This window comes from Fulmarus glacialis, unplaced genomic scaffold (genome assembly GCF_000690835.1).
Source record: "Fulmarus glacialis isolate BGI_N327 unplaced genomic scaffold, ASM69083v1 scaffold6346, whole genome shotgun sequence".
Classification (NCBI taxonomy): Eukaryota; Metazoa; Chordata; class Aves; order Procellariiformes; family Procellariidae; genus Fulmarus; species Fulmarus glacialis.
In genome coordinates this window covers 102,385-124,465 of record NW_009218716.1, presented here as the reverse complement: position 1 = coordinate 124,465, position 22,081 = coordinate 102,385, and the positions used below count along the sequence as shown (strand labels likewise).

Here is a 22,081-nt window from a genome sequence, read left to right as displayed (position 1 = left end):
GAAAGCTAACATCCGCCATCAGATTTCCACGCTACGAGCAGGGGTGGGTATAAGGAACTCAGCAGAATTCAACTGGGAATTCCCCATGCCAGACAGTTTCGTTACACGTCTCAGTACAAGTAGTGCTGTTACTGGACATGCCTTAAGTGTTGCAGATCTGGCTCTTCCTGAATTGCACCATGCACTGAAGCCTCTGCAAAGAGGACAGAAAATGCTTTTACAGCTTAACCGTTTATCCCCTCTCTGCCATACGTTTAAAAATCAAAACACTCTTCATAATGTCTCATAGCACAGCCAGAAAGTAATAGCTGCCTGTAACATTCTGCAGATTTTCATTTATTACCTAGATTATACTAGCATTTAGTATCTGCCCTATATACATTTATATGAAAGGATAATTTGAAGAACCAGGTAGAAAACATAAATAAAGACAAAGTTGTAGGAAGGGGGAGCTTGAAATCTCTGCCTCGTTCCCATCTGGTCATCTCACAAGTCACCTCATGCCCCAGCATGGCTGATGATCTCCGCTAAATTGATGGATGATCCAGGAAAGGTCCTGGCAAAGGGGGTTGGACTAGTGTTTTAGGGGAGACATTCATATAGGATCTGTTGCGCAGCATGTGCTTTACGTATCTGCTAATCCCTCCACCATGAACTCTACCTACTTTTTAGCAGTTTTTTTAAAGCTGAATAGGGAGATGAGGACACCCAGTTTCCATTATAATTAATACTATTGGTATGTTCAGATGCACTAGGTTATTTTAGAAGCCTAAAAAAATGTCTAGAAAATGCGAGCAAATGGATGTGGGAAAAGGGCAGGTGGAACCTGAGCTCTTTCTTTTAATGAGTTTAGCACAAGCATCACACATCTTTAACATGCTGCAATATATAGCACCACAGAAGGATGCAGAGCACATATAGTCCAACAGGACATGCAATATCGTAACTATCACATTAGAAAAAACACAACATATTACACACAAAACAAACAGCAGTTCTAAGAGATTTTCCCACTCCTTCTCCTTTGTGCTTTGCCAGTGCAACAAATCCAGTTCCTACCCATCTGCTGGGTCATAAGAGCCCATCAACAGGCCATATTTAAGCGTTATTGACATGGGATATTCTAGTGCTGCTTCTGGCTTACATCCTTTTGTATTAATATTTTATATTTAAAAAAAAAAAATCACAGAAAATAATAACTAAGGCAAACATGATGGATTAAAAGGACAATATGTATTTTTAAATAGCATTGCCACCTAAGATTAATTTCAATCAACCACATCTGATGAATAATACAAAGACCTTCCATTTCTCTTGTAATAAGACTGTCTTTACCATTTTCCTTTTTTGTGAGTATTTCCAGTAAAGCACTCACCTACTTTCTATTTAAGAATTACTCAGCTGCCATATTCTAACCCCAAACCATCAGGTTTACTTGTAATATCATTCTGATAACTTCTCCACTACCAAACGGACCAGGCAAAACTTCAGCAATCCACTTAGTATCTGTCATATAAACTCGACACACATCAGAACCAGAGAGATCAAGTATGTTTTGATAAGACAGTGTCACTTTGTAACCAGCCCAACACTAAAGCCCGATCTGCTCTAAAAGATTTACCAGAGACCTATTACCAGCGAAACAGATGCAGTTTACATCAGCAAAAATGTACTTTTACTGCTGTAGTTTATGCAGTTCTGTCAGCAAATAACACACTATCCCCACAAAAACAAGGTTTTTGCTGGTGCAAAATAGTAATGCAATAGAGATATTTTACTTTTTTCAATTGTACCCCTAGTAGATCTTATCATATTGGCAAAGCTTCTTGTGTAGATCTAAGTTCAGTCTTTAGATAGGGCTAGTCAAATTAATTTGCATTATTATGATCGTCTGCTATTCTCCCTGCTAAAGGCTGACACTCTAAATAACGAGTGAAATTATGAGCTGATTAACTTGTTTTCTTGCTCAGCAGAGTAACCATACAGGGATGTAAGCCAGCTTTCCCCTCAAATCCAGACCCACCCGCTCTGCAATGGGATGAACCTTCTGCTGCTCTGAGCATCTCAGAGTTAGGTGCTTATGCCTAAACTACGCATCGACCTTCCATACAGCTAATGAGGAGAAGTGGGAATTTGCAGACAGGGGTTTGCTGGATCTGTGTTATTTATTAGATCTCCATCAGATGCCTGTCTTTGAACAACATGGCTTGCTCCACTGGAAAGGCTTACACCTCTCCATTGAGATGGGAGTCTCAGGTGACTAGTTGGGTTTAGGCACTTCATTTTTTGATGCCTGATTTGGAACAAGTGAATTCCCTCCAGCTGAAACACAACTGTAAACAGCACCTGAACTGATGTGGCAGACAGCATAAGGATATCCAAACTAAGCCTCACCTTTGTGCCGGCACTTTGGACCGGCAATAAGAAATAATGCCATTCCTTCACCAGTTGGCAGAAAAAACTACTTTGGTGGTGTGTGGACAGAGACCGACAATTTCCTTGGTGCCAGTTCTGCATTCAACTTACTTGAGCAGGTTGCCGAGATTGAAGAGAGCTCGATTGTGCTGAGGGTTTAACTGAAGGGCCCGCCTGTAGTAGTCCTTTGCCTCCACCACATCTTTGGTCAACGTCCCCAGGTTGTTGAGAGCACTTGCATGACGAGGGTACAGTCTAGGAAAAATGAAGTATCAAGTTACAGACACTCATTAATTGACGAATAAAGCTGAGGTCACTAATGCTGCCACCACTGCTGTCTGGCACTCGGTAAAGCGAAGGATGTCAGCTAGGAAACACCATTTTCCCTTCATTTGCTGCAGGTCCTGATGGGATCCTGAGGAACCTTTTCAACTCCCAAAGAGATTGCAAATCAGATCTTCTCCTACGGTTCCTGTATGCCTTCAAGGCAAAAGGGAACACTGAACAGCTTTGAAAGTCTATTTTACCCTCCAAGCAAAAGGCAAAGTGACTAAAGCAGCTTGAATGTCTTTATTCAAAATGTTTTTCAAACAAGCAAGAACTGCTTTGTCAAAAATATGTTTCCAATGGAAATATGTTTTGACATATACAGAAACCAACACAACACTGCTTAAATTGATCTGTTTTGTTTTTTTTTAAACCAGTTTTCCACAATAAAAGTGATAATAAAGTGCAAAAGGAAACTTGAAATCAGCTGTTGAACAATGTTTTCAGGACCAAGCAAAATGACAAAAAAAATCTGGAAACAGACTGCTTAACAGTATGAATTCCCTAAGCTTCTAGTTGTATTTTTTTACCACTTGGTTCGGTTCTCCTTTTAACTGATCTGTTGATCTTTACATCTACCCGTTTCAGTTATAACACTACATAGTGGGCCCAGTGCATCTCTGTTAAAATTCTCCATGAATTAAGAAGCACGTCATGGTCCATTCAGCTGCTCAAATCCTCAGAGTTGTGCTCCTACATTAATATTTTGGTTCGTAGGTCTTTCACCAGAAAACTCCAGAGGTGAAAGTGATCCAGGGCAAGATTTAGCACCCAGGACCCTTTGTGTTATAGATGGGTGAAAACTGAGGTTCATTATGATAAAGAAATAAGTCTATGACAGTAGCCCACAGAGGTCCCAGGCAAGCTGGGAGACCAGATGTGTGAGTATGTCTGATGCTCTGGTATAAAATGGTGCACAGGTGCTTGCCCACTGAACTCCTCCAGATGATCATTTCATTCGTGATAGCGAGGAAGCAGGTTAAGATGGTCAAGGCTCTGGTCTGAGAAGATCTGGCTGCAAATCCTGCTGCCACTACAGATTTTCTATTTTGGACCAGGACAAGTCATCTGACATTTCTTTGCCTTAGGTCCCCGTTCATGGTAAAGTGATGTGGATAATGACATTAAAAGTAGTTGGCTATGATAGCCCAGGGTACGGCATGAGGAGGGGCATTTAAAGGAAGAAGAAGGGATTAAGACTCCATAATACAGTCTGACTCTAAAGTTTGCAACTGTTTTTAATCTAAGACTTTCCGTGGTGGGTTTTTTTTGCCTGGAGTTTTTCATTATGTCAGTTCAGCTCTGGGATTTTCTGTGCTTAAGTACCATGAATAATTTAGCATTTTATACACTGCTGCAACATTTGTATCAGTCACATTTTCGCTCCACCACACATAAGTGATTCTGGCAGGGTCTTACTTGGGGGGTGAAGCTGGGAACACACGAGGGAACTCTGGGAGGAGTGGATGTGCACCAGTAACAAACCCAGGATGCTTCCTACAACTAAATAAGAGAAGAGTCCGAAAATCCTTTTTCCACCCAACACCAAGCCTAGCGGACAATGGCTGCAAAGCCACATAGTTGAGGAGGGAGCGTTCTAGGATGCAGCTACATATGTTTTTTAAAACTTGGCCTATTATACTGACAAAAGATAAATGTAGCAACCATCACTCATAGTAACTAATGACCACGGATTCTGTCAACATCCCTCATGTACAGATAAGCATCCCATCTCTCAGAGGTAACCACTTCTCCTGCTGCAAGCTCTCAGGTGCAGTTTACGTGTCTCAAGTGTCCGCATTGCCCAGTGTCTGTTCACCCACGCTGCCTGCACTCCCTCCTCAACTGATTTTTGAAGAGTTCCCTAACTGATCTTGTCACAGAGGAGCAAAGAGTAGGAAATCCAAGGCTAGACTGCAGTTGGCACAGAAACAGCATCACTTTCCATCACTGAAGCTACCCGGTGAGCCTGCGCGTTTCGGGATGTCAGAGGCTGCCTGCGCTTGGAGAAGCATCAGCGAAGGACAAGATGGTGATGACGGTATAGTGTTGAGTCTTGACCCTAAAAGGATCCTCGGCCCTAAAATCCACTGGTCATCAAGGCTAAGCCTTCCCAGCTGAAGCAGCCTGGGAGAAATGCTTTCCACAGCAACAGAAAGGGAGCAATGGAAAGAATCAAGCTTGCTTGCTCTTCAGCACTTGGGACGCAGCTCTATGTGATACCTTGACCAGGATCTTGAGCGAAGAAGGACTTATCTACCTTAGGGCAAATGACTGAAGGCTCAGCCTTGTTTTCCATTTCTTCCATGGGATTTTGACATTGTTTTGGTCCAAAAAAGGTTTGGGAGTTATATTTCTGAGGCTTTTTTCCCAGTTGGCTACGATAAAAGCCGCGCGCTACTTCTGTCAGTACTCACGCATAAAACCAGTTCTAATACCTGACATGAAGTCGCTTGAGTTACGAGTGGGCAAAAGTATTTCAGACGATTCTTGGGAAAGTCAGAAACAGATTAACATTTCACAGCCCCAAAACTGATGGTTTTGCTCTCAAACTTTCAGAAATTGTGTTCTTGGCCTCTAGTGCTCCCGTGACATTTTAGGCCCAGGAGATTTGCTTGCACCAATTTGGAGAGGAATGAAAACTCAGGATTGAAAAAGAGAACTGATTTCACCTTTAAATTGCACAGTTCTGACCAGCAGCTCCATAAATACACTTCTGAGCTCAGCACTAAAACCTCTCGACAGCAAATCACAGGATGCAAGCAAGTCTCCCATGTATCCTCGTTTCTATTTTTTGTGTTTTACATTTATTCACTACATCTCATTGCCCTTTCCAAATGTAAGTGAAAAACCAGAACCTCAGATAGCACAAATTGTCAACTTAAACCCGCTTAGCATCTGGCCTGAAGAACTTCCAACATTTACATATCTGAACAAACGTTAAGAGAAAAATCTGAGCACAGTGAGATAAGGCAGTGTTGTTGGGCTTTGCCATTAGGGTTCAGTTCTTTATGCTTTTATTTGGAATATTACTTCATTATGGCGGTAGAGCAAGATGCCACTCAACTGAGTTCAGCCCAGAGCATAACCAAGCCCTAAGAGAGCACCACCTCTAATAAAGTAACCAGAGCCAGAGCCTGAGCCCATGACCAACCATGCTGTTATACTGTTATTATGATCCCTAACCATTTTACACCACCATCAAATAGTTCCCACGAGTGGTCCAGGGCTGAGCCCAGACCAGACCATCCATTAATATGGATGATGACTAAAGGGCTAATGGCCTTACTCAAACTACCCTCTGTTCATTCACACCCACTGCTGTTAATAACAGCTTCCTGGGGATAAAACCAGAGTAGAACAAAGTCTCATGGCTGGACAGAGCATCATAAAACTTGACCACAGGTGACTAAGTAAAGCAACATTTACTCAAGAACTCTCAAAATGCTTCTGCAAAACTTGCAGATACATCATTTGCACACTGGTTTGCTTTTTGCTGTATGTGATCTATTTTAATGCATGGTGGCACACGTACTTTTTTTTTTCCATTTTTATGTTATCGGGAGGTTTGTGCTGTTTTTCAAGACTTTTCGAATTGGTCCCAATGTTTCCTGATGTCCACCTTGCTTATTTTGACCGTAAGCTCTCTGATGCAAAGATTGTCTCTTCCCCACATGTATGTATTTCTTGGAAGGGTCAGAAACACATTAGGAGGACAAGGAGGTCTCCAGTTAACCTGGAGTCTCTTCGTGCCACAATAATGATAATACTTAGAAGCCAGACCTTCTTTTACGAATAGCCAGGACACTCTGAGATGCAAGGAATCACTTGTTGGAACATATATACCTTGTTTTGCAACTTCTTTTAAGAAACAAAGCTTTCTATCTGGACACACATGGAGCTGTATTTTTCTTGCCACCACCATTGATAATGGTAACAGTCTGCAGGCAATATCCTTCTTGCTATGCATCTGATTAGGTAGAAATTCCTCTAGGCTTCACCTAATCAAATGCAAGTGCTGCATTATTTATGAAAGAAAGCTGAATTTCATTAAAGTTATTCTACAAGAAGCAGTTCGTGTAAAAAAAAATCAATTTCTCCTTTCTTTTAGAAATCAGAATAATTTTCTTTTAAAACCTACATTCACAGGTAATTATAATAGAAGTCTTGAAACAGCAAAATTACTTTAAAAAAAAGAAACCAACCCATAAAAGTGTATTTTAAATCAGACTGGGATTTCTTTTCTAAAGAGAAGACAAGTGGGATGTTTCCTTGTTGCATAATGAATAATTCAAATGATTCCTCCAGTGCTGCATCTGCAATTGTCAGAATAAATTTAAGCAGCTTTCCCTTTAACTATTACAGGTATACACTGCACAAAAACTCCTGTTAGTAATTACCCCCACTTCTTTTAGGCTAGCAAAATTCCCTCTAATACCACTGAACAAAAGCCTTATTGACTTGCACCGTCAAGAGATTTCCAGTTTCACAAGAAGATGCCAGGCATAAAACATATACAGTCATCAAAATGCTGATGACCATTTATTTTGCTTTTTTTTTTCATGCTGTTATTACCTGAAACATTAGTTTAAAAAAAAAAATTGAGGGGTTTTGTTTGGCAACGTATCTGAACTACAAGACAATTTCCAGAAAAAAGAGAAAGGGAGGGAATTTGTTGTCATGGCTACAACCTATAATCCACCAAGAATTTTAATTCTTTTAATTCAGATCGAGAGAGACCACTTAAACAACTGGCAAGCTCTGCTCGCAGTCCTGCCTTTAAACAGCCCTTAGTCAGGTGCCAGAGGCATTCAGGGGGCAAAAGGCATTAATGTGACAACTCCCCACTTGCTCTTAAGAGTGTTATGTGGGGTTTGCACAGCCATCGCTGTGCGGGGGCAGAGAGCAACAGGGGATGGGGCCAGGCTAGCGTGCGATTAGCCTGGGAAACTACCGGGAACAGCACGGAAAAGGCTGCAACGCCGGCTTTCAGGGCTCCAGGCAGCCCCCCTCAGCCATGGCATGATAAAAGGGGTTACTGAAAGCAGTCCAGAGCCACCTCTCAGAGCTGGGCCAGCCCTGAGATGTCACGCACCAAAGTGACTCTCCCTGATGCCCCAGCTCAGTGCCCAGCCCCTCGCCACCCTCCAAGCATCGATGATAAGCCTGTTGAAAGCACGTTCCCAGTGACTTAAAACATGAGTCCTTAAAGCTATTATAAGAGCTGTTAGCAACACTGGCCATGATAAACCTAATGGCCATGCCACGGCAGCAGCAGTAGAAAGGAAAAACCTGCCTGCATCACCTTGCACAATATTTGAAGGGGCTCCAAGCACATTCATTTCTGCTAGAGAGAAAAATCAGCAACTGATTCAGCTGGGGAGATCCAGCGTGCCTGTTTTTTGTTAATACATCTTTCGATTAAAGAATGCGTTTAAACTTAGCACTCGCAGGGAACGCTCCACCTTTGAAGCAGCTGTGATTAATTACCACTGCCGTGCTGCTGTGAGAAAACAGGTTGCATTACCTCTCTCGTGGTAGGAGGAGAAGAGGGGCTGAAGAGCCTTGGGACAGACCTCTTCTCACCGGCCCTCCATACCACAGGACGCCTCCCTGCTACCTGCTCTCGGCTCTCCCGGTGCCTGCGCGACCCTACCGCAACGCTCAGCGTCCACGAGGCTCACTTCAGCCAGATTAAGTGCGCAGAGTCAGACCTTAATTACCCAAGCCCAATTACTTGCTGGCAGCACGGCAACTTGTTTTTAAGGCATGTTTTGCCCCATTCCAACATATACTGTAATATTTTATTGGCATCATTTTGCCAACAAAAGTAAGAATGTTACGTGAATAATGTTTCACCTGTGCCAAATTTTTATACTGCCCATTTTATATTTACTCCAGTATACTATTTCAAGCCAATTTTCCAATTTTAATATTACATCACACTCATTTTCCTGTATTTACTTAAGTTCTCAATAAAGCTCTATGTCAGGTTGAATTAAAACTTGACTTGACGTAATTCCGAGGCCAGTCATCCTAGGAGGAGCAATCCTGCACTGGCAACAGTTCGGACCACGGCCTCACGATAGTGTGGCACCTTGTTCCAAGAGCTGCTCTACGTGATATGGAGATGTGTAGGTCACAGAGCCTCATCCTATGCCTTTCTCAAAAAGACCTTCAATTTGCAGCATTTGAATTCCTTTTATAGAGGGAGAGATGATCCTGCAATATTAAGCAGCAGCTGGTTTTCTGTTGAAGAGTTTTAGTAGTTGCATCAATATTTCCTCAAAGGTAACACCCTTCAGCTTGGCAGAAGGTTTGTGGCAGTCTGGGATTTTTTGTATTTTTTTTAAAAAACCCTGGAAATCCTGTTGAAAGTTAGGCAAGTGAGAGATCTAACACTTTTAGGTTCCTTTGAAGGCCTCAGGCATAATCTTCTTCAGTGAAAGCATGACAAAGCAGCCAGACTCCTTGCTGTACGCAGCACGGCCCGGCCTTGGGTATTACCTCACGCTCATTTCCACATACTCAGCTATGAGGTGGTCTGGCTCAGTGCTTGATGCAACGCTACGAATAAGGCAAGGAGCGATCCCACCCCAGCTTGGTGCCAGGGGTTCTCAGAGCATCTCCGAGTGGTTCTGCAGGTCCCGTTAAGGTCCTCGCTGGTGTTACACGGACCGGCTCAGGTCCTGATGGACGTCCTGCTCAAGAAGTCAGAGGAGGGGTGCCTGATCACCAGTGCCTACGGCTATTTCAGATACCCACCCAGGGTGTCCTCCCCCTGCTGCTGCTGAAGGGCAGAGGGATCCCCCACAGATGCCTTGGATACCCCAACCCACCTCAAATGTCTTCTACCTTCCAGTGGGCAGAAGTCCACATTACGGCACCAAGCACCTACAACATGGACACTGAGAGACAGTGCGCATCTCTGCCACAGTTTCCCACGTGGCCTAGGACAAGTTTGTCTCTCAGGGTCTCCATGCCCTGTCGCTAAAGTGACAATAATAAAACTTCCCCTCCCCATACTGTTGCCGCTCTGCTCACAGCACAAGCCCTCTGCACTGATGACAACTTCCAGCTACAGTCAGTGGCCGGCACTGATCTGGGATCTTGATCTCAGCTGGGATCTCCAGAGGCCAACTCGGTATAAATAGTAAGTGCTGAATCGCAGCCAGGGATCGGTGGAAGGAAGAAAGGTCCTGGCTGTCCAGCTTCTCCCCCTGCCCGGCAGCCCAGCCAGCAGGAACAGCAGCCCGCGGGCCCCCTGCCGCCGGCAAACCCTTTTACCAGGGTGAACATCCAAGGTTGATGGGCAGAGCACAAGGGATGGCAGCCGTGCTGTACCCCAATATCGAGGGAAACCTCTCCAGGACAGAAAAAAGAAAAGCTGAAAAAAAAAGAAGCTGAACAGATTTAATCTGTAAATTGACAAAAGCCCCATGAATTCTTTGAGCCTGGTATCCATTAAGGAAAAAAAAAAAAACATATCCAGAACCATACCATTTAAAAAACAAACCTGTGGCACATTAAACAATACTACAATTTATGAATTTTCATCACATTTTCAAACTTGGGCAGGGGTAGAAGCTTAAGACTTAGAGTTGAGGAGAAAAAAAGGATTTAGAGTCAAACAATGTCACAGCTAAATAGAAATAAATAAAACCTTCCCCGCTAAACTCACATGTTCCCTGCAATGCTGAGGCAACATGAGGTTATCAAACTGGGCTGCCTGCTTATGCTCTCACATAAAGAATTTATGCAGGATTCATGTAAGTCCTGAAAATCCCAGAAACCACTCAAGCCCAACAAAGGACTAATAATTCACAACACGTCTGACTTACAGACAGCGCGAACAGCACAGGCGCCTCCGTAGAGCCCACAGAAACTCGAGGAACACCACAGTAAACAGGAGACCATCAGGTGAGTTCTTCAACCAAACCATTACATTGGGGGTGAAATGACATGAGGGGGTGAAATAACATATATCTCGCCTAAGCAGACAGGGTGAAATCACGCCTGTCATCTCCCAGGGTTCAGAGGTGCCGGAGGAAGCTGCACAGCCTCATACTGCCACCCGTGATCACGGCTGTCTCCGAGATGTCTGGGAGTTGCCTCAGTCTTCAGTGTAAATCAGAGCAGCCCCATTCCAGCACCGCCCAAATTGCTCGAAGGGCCATTCAGAAGTCTGGGGATAAGCAGAGTGCCTCAACTACTGCCAAGCCTTCACAGAAAGTCTCAAGGTTATCGTTGACAGACGTGCGCTGGGAACCAATTTTTCTGCTGATCCTTGGTAAGGACCAGCGAAGGCAAGTCTCTGATGATTTAGCACGACAATAATCAGTGCTACCTGGTCATTCTTTGAGCAAAGTTTTCATAAAGACAAGGACAGCACGCTAGGGAAAAAGAAAGGGCTGTGGGAACGAGTAATTAACCCTTGGATTTGAGGTTCCCATCAGCCAAAAGCAAAAAGTAGATTTGAACACCTGCAAAATACAGCCATAAGTTTCTCTCTGCATAGCCCACATAAAAATCAAAATAGATGTCTCGTCCCAATAAGACAAAAGCTTTGCAGCTTCATTAGGGAAGCATTTTTCATTCCCCAGATTTTTAGCATCAGTCTCCGATATGTAAGTAGAGCAATGATGCAGTGTCTGAGGAAGGCTATAGAGCAGTTATTCTTATAGCTGATGGGGGCTCTTCTCCAAGAAGATACATTTGAAAAGCCAGCAAGTCCCTGAAGGACAGTGTAGAAGGACCTGCACCCACGACACAAGCCACGGTCTAGGAAGGGACCCTGCCTGTAAATACCAGCGTCCAGGGGTGAGTTATACATACATCTGTCCATCCCAGCAGGCACATCCAGTTTCCATCGCTGTCAATGCAGTTACACTGCACACAGGGCTCATTGTTGCACTTACACCAGTTTGGCTTTTGAGTAAATAAAAGCCCGTGCCTTGATTGATTGATATTTGATCACTAAAAAGTAGGAAAACTGAGCAGAAGTAGAGTACAAAACAGCCACGGATTAGCGCTTTATAAAGAACAGGTTCAAAAATAAATTACACTGGCTGAAGTAATTTGGCCATCATACCATGCGCTGTGTTGTAAAGGCCATTAAGTCTCTGATTCAAATTATCAGGCAGCCTTTGCAGCCATCAATTACTATTAAATCACTCAACAATTTTGTCTAGCTTCAGGACAGCCACCATATACATACACAAGAGCACCACTTACCCCCAAAGCCTATTGTCAAAGTGCAATTCAGAAGAACACCGCGCAAAGATGTTTCCAACTGCTTGGACGCGATCTGCCTCAAGTCTGTAACATTCGCTAGCACAGGGTATTATCTGAAGTCTCTATGAAGATGTTTCATCAAATGCCTAACCAGAGGGCTTGCTCCAAGGGCCTGACCTAAGTAACATTAAGTGTCAGAAGGGCACTCACGGTTTCGGGAGCAAATGCAGCCCTGGCAGTCACAGCAAAGCAGCGCTGCACATTTTTGACTCACTGTAAAAAACAGGCTAACAAATGGTGCTGGTATTTTAATTCTTTCCAGAAATAAATCACAGATGGCATCCAAGGCCACCTGCAGTCCACGCTGAGAGGCATTTTCAAGGCACACACACAGAAACACACACACACATAAAGGGCTGTATGAACACATTTTTTTTACTGCATGGAGAGTGCAATTTAACCGAATTTAAAGAACCCCAGATACTGTTGATTTAAGATATATAAAAACCCAGTGGGTAGGTGTGTGGGAAAGCTTAGCAAGAAACCTGAGTCTCCCTTATAGCATTAGGGCTTTATTTCTAAAGTGGAGCGAGGAGAAAGAGCAGCCTCGCTTGCTCCTTTTCTACCCATTCCAGTGATGTTATGCACCAATTTTATTTCCCCAGTGAGGGATATGGATATGGTACCCATACTGCTTCCTCCTCCTCCCTCCCCCATCTAGCCTGCGTTTGGGTACCAAGTATACTTAAGCATGACCTCTTGATGCCACAAACCAGTACTCCCAGCTTCCATGCTGTGAGCAATGCCCTAAGCCATATTATTTGCAAACTCTGCAAGAGCCAGACCACACATGCCGCAGCACCAAGTGTTTTCATACTGGTTCATCTGCCTCCTGGCCTGCTCTCTCCCCTCTCTCAAGGCTGAGCACCAGAGCAGTTCCCTGAGCCACAAAGAAAGTCAGCCCGAGGGTTCCTGCTTGCTGCCCAGAGGCTCCCTTCTCTGGAGGATGCCACAAGGGAGAATGGAGGTCTCTGCATGGCAGGCTGGTCCCCTTCCCACTCTGTTTGGTCAGAGCATTTGGCAGGGAAAGTCCAAGGGGAGCTTGTGGCTATAAACCTGCTGATGGACACATACACACACACAGGCACACTGCAAACGTATGTGCACTCTCACGTACACACGCTGGTGCATTTATGTGTGTAAACTCACGGTATTACATATATGGTGGATACCTCCTGCAGGACTCTACACTACCAGATATTCCACTGATGGTTAAGAGTCAGTTCACACACTTGCCTATGCCTCCCTTGTGAAAGAGCAGCATCCCAGAGAGCAGCTCCGGGTTGCCCCAGGGTGCCTCATGCTTGCAGGGCCAGCCTGAGTCTCTCTCTCTCTCTCTCTCTCTCTCGGCCTTACCGTCTGTTTTCCTTCCTTTCCAGCACTTTTCCTTTTTTAGTCCCCCAATCCCAGTTCATTTCTGTGACTTTCATCCGGCAAAAATCAGTTATGAAGAAATAATTCCGTTCCGATTCGACCACTTTGTATCATTTGATGGTCACAGTGTCTGCCTTCACACAAAGATAACTCTCCCCTATTATTAACTTAAACACAATACTCTACTGACATTTTTTAACTAAGGGCAAATCTGTATGTTTTTATGTCCAAAAGCACAAACATGAAATTTTAGATGTTGACCTTTTGCCAGACACAGAAATGTAGCTTGAAAGCACAGAATTATTATTAGCACATTTATTCACACAACTCCAGCGAGAAACCCAGCAACCTCCTTCAGCCCCACCTGCTGTTGCTCACATCGATCTGCCATCCATGAGAAGCACGGCCCTGGCAACAAACACGGAGATAGAGAGGGTAAGACAGAGCTGCTTTGGGAACTAAAATTTTGAATGAGTGCAATTGTAGCAGGGAAGGTGAAATTTTTTCCCCTCCTCCATTGTTAAAAGGGTTATCAAAGACATAACAAATGTTCATCAAATGGGTCTTAAGGTTCTGCTGTTTTTCTCTCCCTGCATGTCAGCTCATGTGTGTTCCTGAGGAGCGATAAAACAGTCTCAACAGCAACATCAAGCAAACAAGGCTGGGGAGAAGCAGGACAAAAGCTTGGTAACTATCAACATAGCAAAAATGTCTTCATTAGCACATTGGAGTTGTTGTTCTTATTTGTGTGAGGTTGCACAACCTCATATTCTCACTCACAAACATGAGAGTGGCGAGACAAGTTTTATTTCAGATAAGACCAGCACTGTTTGATCTCCAGCAGCAGGGGATCTCCAAAATTCCTAGCAACAGCCGCAAATCCACAGCAGAAGCAGCAGCAAGAATGTTAAGGCCAGCTTTCAGAGTAGCCATGGTCAACTCACATCTCCGAAGGCGTATTTCTGGCCTTTACTTTTTGCAGGAAAAAACCAAACAAGTATCTCCTGGGGTCACTACCATATGTCAGGCAAACCAGCGAAGCAGTCTAATCCAGCAGTGTGTTTTTCTTGTTTTACTGAAGGTAAGCTGAAAGGGTTATAACCCACTGCTACAACTGCAGAATGCCAGCTCTTCATCAGGTCTGCTTTACGGATAACTCATCTTGCATCTCCGAAGGGCTCTGCTTTTAGGAACCCAATGTACAGGAGGAGCTTTTCCTATATACACAGAATTTTTTTTCTTTTTATTCTCCCCCTCTCCAATTCAAATGTTGTTCTCCATTTTTGCATTTCATTTCAGTTTTCGTTTCCCCTGCTCTCGGACAGCATGATTAGATTGCACTAATTACCTAAGCCTAAGTCAGGGCGTTGTGTCACCGGCCCCTGGGCTGGGGTGAGGAATGAGTTTTTTTGACAGGCCACCTGCAATGACATCAACAGGTGGCTGACAGGATCAATTGCCAAGTTTGCCTTGGAAACCTGCCCTGCAGTTTCACTGTCAGAGAAAACACATTCTTCTCCTCCACCATTTATCTGCCCTGAAGTTAACAGAGATACACCAACACGTGCCAGCAGAAGATCTTGCCTGCCTCTGAAAGTAGGAATGGGAGCAAGCAATTAAAACACCAGGGATCAACTTTCCCGGGATTTAGTCTCAATTGCTATTATTTCACTACGTAACCTGTGTGCACTTCAACATCCTTTCCCACAACTATCGCTACAACATCACCTGCCTACTTCACAGGAGCAATGGGTTGCTTCGCTAAATAGCTACATGGCAACCGACACTTCTGGCAGAGAAGCAGCGCGTGGAAACGCATCGTTACGTTGGTGGAATGGTAATTTCGAGTGCAGACTGACAAGATCACTTTTGTTTAGCAAACAGTTACACTCATTCACCGGAGATCAAACAGACCTACATTGTAATTTGGCACAAGCTTTAGAAGCGAGCTGGAATGATGGATGAGCCATCACCCACGTGCCTCAGATGGAGCCGGTACGGGGCAACGCTACTCTCCCTCTCCTACCTCCCAGGAGCTCCCGGGTGGCAGTAGCAGCAGTCCGTGTCCTTATTGACTCCATTTTCTTATTAATTCCCTTATTGATTTGCTCACCGCGCACTAGGCAGATACGATATTTTTATCTCCCGTACTCCTGACAGTGCTGCCGCTGGATTCCGAAGCCTCTTGAGTAGCTTGCATTTTCTGTAATTTGGCGAGCGTGGATCCACCCGGACCCACCTGGAGAGCAGACACCTGGTGAGGGGTACCTGGGGGAAATCAGGGAAGCTCGTTGCGTTACCACCTGAGCTGCTGGTCTGCCTGCTCCCTGATGAGGAAATTCACGGAGTGAGTGATGCTTCAGCCTCCCAGCTGTTCTTCCATTTTCAAGTCAGGCCAATGGCCAAAAATACCCTGAACCACTAAAATCCGGTCAGGATATTACAGCTACTACTTCCTTCTCTCTAATTGTAGAGTAATTGGTCTACAATCAGAGCAGCGATTGCAAAGCTGGAGTCTGTGAGGATGGGTAAATACTTGGACATAAAATCTGTTCTTATCTGCAATACCCATCTAGGGTCTTGCACTATAGCCACCATCATGTTGCCTGTCCCACATCCATCACCTTCCCCACCGCTTCAACACAGCCACCATGCGGAGGCACCTAGCGGAGGCTGCACGGCCTACACCCGGGCATTTCAGAAGGGGTATGTCTGAGGGGAAAACACGGAATGTAACTCTCAACAGGAGAACACACTACACTTTCTACTTACATGGTTTTATTGCTTATTACGCAGGCCCCAAATAATTTCCCTGTGACAGAGGTGGGAAGAAGGGGTAAAAATAATGAAAGCGTAAGTGCAGAGAGACGAGGCGGTGGGACCAAGTCACGCAGCTTCCCAGTGACGGCGCCAGCAACAGACTCCCAACTCCTGGTCTGCACTGCCGGGTCAGATAGCGAACGCACAAGGTGGGGATAGGGGCTCACTTTTCAGAAGTGCGAACTAATCCTGAAATTACTGAAGCAACTGGAGCAGTAGCACCGGTGCCACTGAGACACCGAGCACCTACAGAAGAGCACGGCTGGTTCTGTGTGACTCCAAGCCCCGACAAAGGCTTTGGATGCTCTATAAACAATACCATCAGCACAAACCGTGGTATCTAATAAAGTTGAGGAAATGTTTGCAATCAGTTCTCAAAACAGACTCTTTCATAATTGAAATACTGCAGAGCAGAAGACAGCATTATAATTACAATAAACGGGTGCTGCTGAGTTAGAGAAGAGCAATATCTTTTGTCAGCAAATCCCATTTACACAAGCAGAGGCAATGTCGGTAAGAGCAGTTATGTTACTCTGTGCACTAACACGTTCACTGCAGGGCTTGGATGATTTTTGTCAGTCCCTCTTCTTTTTAACTTGCAATGGGCTTTTCTGGTAAGTTGGAGAAAGTTCAGAGACTAGCTACAAGAACGACTGCAGGACTGCAAAAACTCACATAACACTGAAAACACCAGCAGCTACATCAGTGGGTTGTATCAAGCAGCAGGTTAAGGGAGGAGTTGATCACTCTATGGAAAACAGACTTCTGGTAATGGGATCTTCAGCGTGGCATCAAAGGTATAAACAAATCCCATGACTGGAAGCTGACGTTAAACAAATCAGACTAAAAATAAAGGAGGACATTTTCAACAGCCACAGTAATTAACCTTCAGTACGATTTATTGATGGTTGTGCTGGATTTTCCATTCCTGGAAACACTAAAAAATAGGATGGAGGTTTTTCTACATTACTTCCTAAGCGCCCAGCAGGGTAAAACAGAACAGGATGCTGCTCAAAAAAGCCAAAAATCACCTTCACCCAGGTTCAGGCCCTCCTCGGTGACAATGAACTCCTGTCCTCCCAGCTTAACTGGGGTGGGCTAGGAGCCCTTGGAGGGCCATTGGTATAACCCTGTCAGCTGGCCAGAAGACAAAACATAGATGTAATTTCTGGAGTTTCCTGCCACACCACGTGTCAGGAAAGAACATTTCTTACACCTCCTGACACGTCCTATGGAGCTGAGCTCTGCCCTTGCTGTCCATCAGAGCCGCTCTTCACTTTGTCTGTCCTCCCCACATACGCTTTTATTCCCAAAGACATTATCTGCACCCGCCATGTAGGCTTTCCCTTGCCACTCCCCCCACCTTTTCCCTGCACTCATTCCCCTGAGGGGCTTGCCCCTTCTCCTGAGCCCCCAGGACCAGAGGGGAGAGGTTTGGGGAACTGGGGTGACCTGCTTGCTGCACTGAGCGCTGCCTGGGCAGCGGGGAGCAGCCGAGGCCCCAGCTGAGCTGCACTAACAGGACCGGCAGGAGCGGCGAGCGGAGGGATGCTGCGAGGGATCCTGCTCGCAGGGTGTGACCTCATCCGCATGTGGTTGGGAGGGTCCTTCAGACACCACAGGAGATGTCCCATATTACAGCCCAACCCTGGGCCCGGATTTACCGTGCCTCTATGGGCAAGGCAATTCACGCTCCTGCTTCAGCTTCCCCCTTTACAGAACCACAGTAATGATATTCACCCTGTTACTGCACAGGAGCATTTTCAGGATCAATTAGTTTAGTGTTCATGCAAAGCTCTGTGGACAGAAGCCTCAATACAAGTAGTAAGTACTATTATTACTACTGCACTTCAGATGGCTACAGTACTGGCATTTTCCAGGCACGCACCATTAACAATTTACTAAGATAAATGGCCCAGGAACCTCAAAATGCATTTATGACAACTACCTCCTGCTTACCAGCATACATTCAGCTGAGTAAATGACACCTCATTGCTCAATGTGTAGCTATGGTAACATTTCTATCTCACATATTGAAGTGTGCGTGCGCGCACATACACGCACACACGTGTAGCTGGAGGGAAGCCAGGCTACCTCATTTAATGACATGCAAACACCGAGCCCAGGAACTTTCCCAACCTCCGAAAGCTGAGCTGCCCGCAGGAGCCGGGGATAAAGAGCAGGCAATTCGCCCCATGCCCGGCAGGGAAGGGCTGGGAGCTGACAGCAGGCTGCAGTGCACAGCTGGAGCCCCACCGGGCCCTCAAGGGACTTACTTGAGAGCAGTTTTGTAGTGGTAAATCGCCTCAACGTTACGGCCCTGGTCTTTCAGAAAATTGGCGTAGTTGTAGTGCACCTTGGCGTTGTGGGGCAGGGTCTTCACTCCTGAGCTGCGAAGAGGAACAGAAGCAGGACGGTGTTAGTGGCCAGGTTACCCCACCTTCCCCGAGGTCTACCTTCTTCTCACGGTCCCTTTTTCTGAAAAGTTTGCTTGGGTTTTGAGCGCCTTGTCACCTCCTGCGCACTCGTGCCAACACAATTCATGTTACAACCCAGGCTTGCCCCACGCACTGGCACACCATGTGCCCCAGGTAGACATAAATACATGGCAGCAATTCAACTCCTCCTGGCCGCTGTCACCGCAGGCACCTCTAGCACCAACACTGCAACACTCCCTGCGGCCAGATGCTGTCCTATTTCAAAATCTGAATTATTAAATTGAAAGACCCTAAAAAGGCTAATATTTAGAGGGGAAAATTCGTAGTACTTTCTATAATATAGCCAAAACAGGCTCCCTGCTTAAACTTGAGTGTTACAAAGTACCTTACGAAAATCTTGATTTAAATCTGTCGGCTGGAGGTACCAGAAAGAAGGTACCTTTTCCATGCGCATCAGCCACTAGAGGGGACGCGTAGCATACTCTGAGTACCCAGCCAGCACGTATGCACCGCTTAGCGCTGAGCAGAGTATGGCCAGGAGGTGAGGGCTAATGGGACTCTCACCCTTAGCTGGCAAGTTGTACGGTCTCACGTTGTAACATATGACTGTGGGCATGTGGCTGCACAGCCACCCCATCCCTCCCCTTCATCTCCCCTGCCATGCAGAGTGGACTCAACATTTGGAATAATAATGAGGGCACAAAGACAAAAGAAGAAGAGCAAGCATATGCTTATTTACTTAACTGAGAGCACAGAAAGCAAGGTACACCTTGCACAGCTAGAGGAAATGCCATTTCAAGGTTAGAGAGAGAAAAAAATCATAGGAGCACGTACGCCATGGAAACACTTCCCCTGCAAGGATCCAGAGAAGTCAGTACTCCATTTAATGGGGAAATCCTTTCCAGCACATAAATAGGGGCTCTCTAAGGTAATGGGAAATAAGGATGGATGAATCTGTTCACGTAAAAGCAGACAAAGCGCTGTTTCTTGCTCACAAGCAGATCCCTGTCTTTTCTGCCCCCATCATCTCTGACCCTCCTACCCTGGGTAGGAAAAGCAGGGATTAGGAATTTCCCAAGTGTTGTTGCTTTGCCTTGTCTGTCTCTCCTGTTTAACTTTGGTGGGCATGGAAGTTGATCATGGTGAGACAGGGTTGCACACAGCCCCCACAGTGGGGTGCATGCCCTCTCCCGTGGGGAGAATGCACCCACAGCTGCGGAAACCTTTTGTTGGGGATTTCATTGTAAAATGGTGCTGGAGAAGCGTAGTGGCAAACATGGTATCTTTTTGGTTATCTGCAGCCAGTGGTATCAAGCATCACTAGTATCTACTTGTGAGAGCTTCTAAAGCTTCACCCACGGCTGCCTTACAGAGTTTAGCACAACATAGCCACGGTTTGCCTACTGAAATTAAAAATACACCTTACATTTGGCTTCCTAATCATCAGGTATTTCCAAATTACTTACCGGGAGCACTACAGGCATAAGACATTTTGTGACTAATCGCTGAATTAAATCAGTTAATTGATGCTATTCTTAAGAGAATGATTTTCTGTATTAGTTTTCACAAAGATATACTGCACCAGCAGCAAGTAAAGTGTGACTGCTATGGCTGTGTTAATTTCCCTTGGCCTTGGGAGCTATTAACTACACACTTACAACCTCTGGGCATTACTGGAATATTAATTCTTATACAGAGAGGGTTTCATTACATCAGCGCCAGCGTTACAGGCAGAGACACGGACAGACGCTCAAAACTGCTGCTATCTCAGAGCTATGCGCAATGAGTTGCTGTCTCTGCTACAGCCCCTGCTGAAACAGAGCAAACTGAGTTAATGGTGAGGAGTGCATTACATATGCACAAGTACTTCAGTTCTAATGACATACGGTTTTAACAGTAAGATGCATGTTTAAATATTTTAATTCTGGACTGTTTCCCTTAAGTAAAATTTATTATTAAACCTGCTATTAAACCGGTCCCATTTATTAAAACGTCACTAATAAAGCTTCCTTCATCTGTGTGCTTCTGCTGGGGTGGGGGTGAAATAGGAAAGACAGAAATCAGTTTGGGTTCTTATGATGCTCTCTTCTGCATCACGTCGCTTGCACTCCCTGACCTATTTATTCTCCTCGCACGGGTGGGGCGGGGGGTGTTTCATTTTGCAAATGCACGTAGCAATGACTGAGGCTGCTTGGTGTCTCTGCACGGTGGGAGGTAGTAGCAAACATAGCGCTGGACGCGGAGGGGATTTTTTAGGAGAGTTTAGGCAAACGCTCCTGCTAATTGATTCTTGACCAGACAAGAATGCTGTTTGCTCATTGACAGGGGAAACAATAATGTCCATAATGAAAGCCAAGCAGGAAAGGGTGGAGTATAAATAACAAAGCAGAACACAATGTTTTTCCATTTCTGCTTCCTGCAAGCCCCCAGTCTCTCACAATTTCAATCTAATTTTCCAATGTGCTTTTCCAAACTCTCCTATTTCCCTCTTCCCCAGCCCAGCACACACGTGCCCTTCTGAAAACCTATGGCACCGATCTGGCTCCAGCCAGAAACAAGCCCACCGAGATCGGACGTCATTTCTCCGGAGGATTTCCTTCCCTTTTGACTTCTACGACAGCAGTAAGCGACATAAATGGAAAATAAACAATAGGCAAACCCTTTTACGTAACACTTCCTCTCCATTGAAGGGCAAAAGCTTATTAGCCATAAATCAGAGAAATCAAATACCACTGGTATTTTCCAACCTCAAATACCAGCATTACCCAAATCCCACTTCAGTTCGGAAAAGTCTCCTGTGATCCCCTCTGCTGTTTTTCTAAGTGCATGTTCTGCTCTGCAAAGTGACTGGGTGCAGGCAGAGGCTTCACTGATTTTCTGTGATTTCCATATGAAAAGTGCTCAGTTTACAAGGAAATGAGGCCACCCCTGCCTCAGCCGGAGCCCTGGGAGACCGATGGGGTCTCCTCTGCTTAGGGAATCATTATCATCAATTAAGGTTCTCTACAGCAAATTATTCTCTGGATGACACAAACAACCGCTTTCCTTGGCCTCCTACCCTTGTATTGATTTCACAGATATCAATGTTGCACCGTATTAAGCTATTTTATAGAAGATGCACAAAATGCAATAGGACTCGTTCTCTTCAGCTTTCAGAATTAACAAAAGCACGCAGCAGTAAATGCCACCTTTGGGGCTGGGTTGGTTTTTGCAAATTACTGAAGTCAGCAGACCTGGCTCGGGAGGAGAAACTGCTGACAGAGAAAGTGCCACTTTCATGCAGTTCCTTTGCTGGTTATAACTGCATTTCCAGGCACCATCACAAACGTGGGCAGTGAATGCAGCTGCTTTCCAGGAGCAACAGGAAACATGGCAACTTGACAAACCTTGAAAAGGTCAGTACAACAGATGCA

General features: G+C 45.1%; 1 protein-coding gene across 1 annotated transcript in view; it reads right to left on the bottom strand.

Annotated features, from left to right (window-relative positions):
- Positions 1–2,522: 2,522 nt before the first annotated feature.
- LOC104078474 (transmembrane and TPR repeat-containing protein 1-like) overlaps positions 2,523–22,081 on the bottom strand; it is a 109,988-nt gene continuing 90,429 nt past the window's right edge. The window contains exons 10-11 of the mRNA XM_009580121.1: positions 18,507–18,620; positions 2,523–2,670 (exon numbers count right to left, since the gene is read on the bottom strand). Of these exons, the coding sequence (XP_009578416.1) occupies positions 2,523–2,670; positions 18,507–18,620 (262 nt within the window). The remainder of the gene's footprint in view (positions 2,671–18,506; positions 18,621–22,081) is intronic.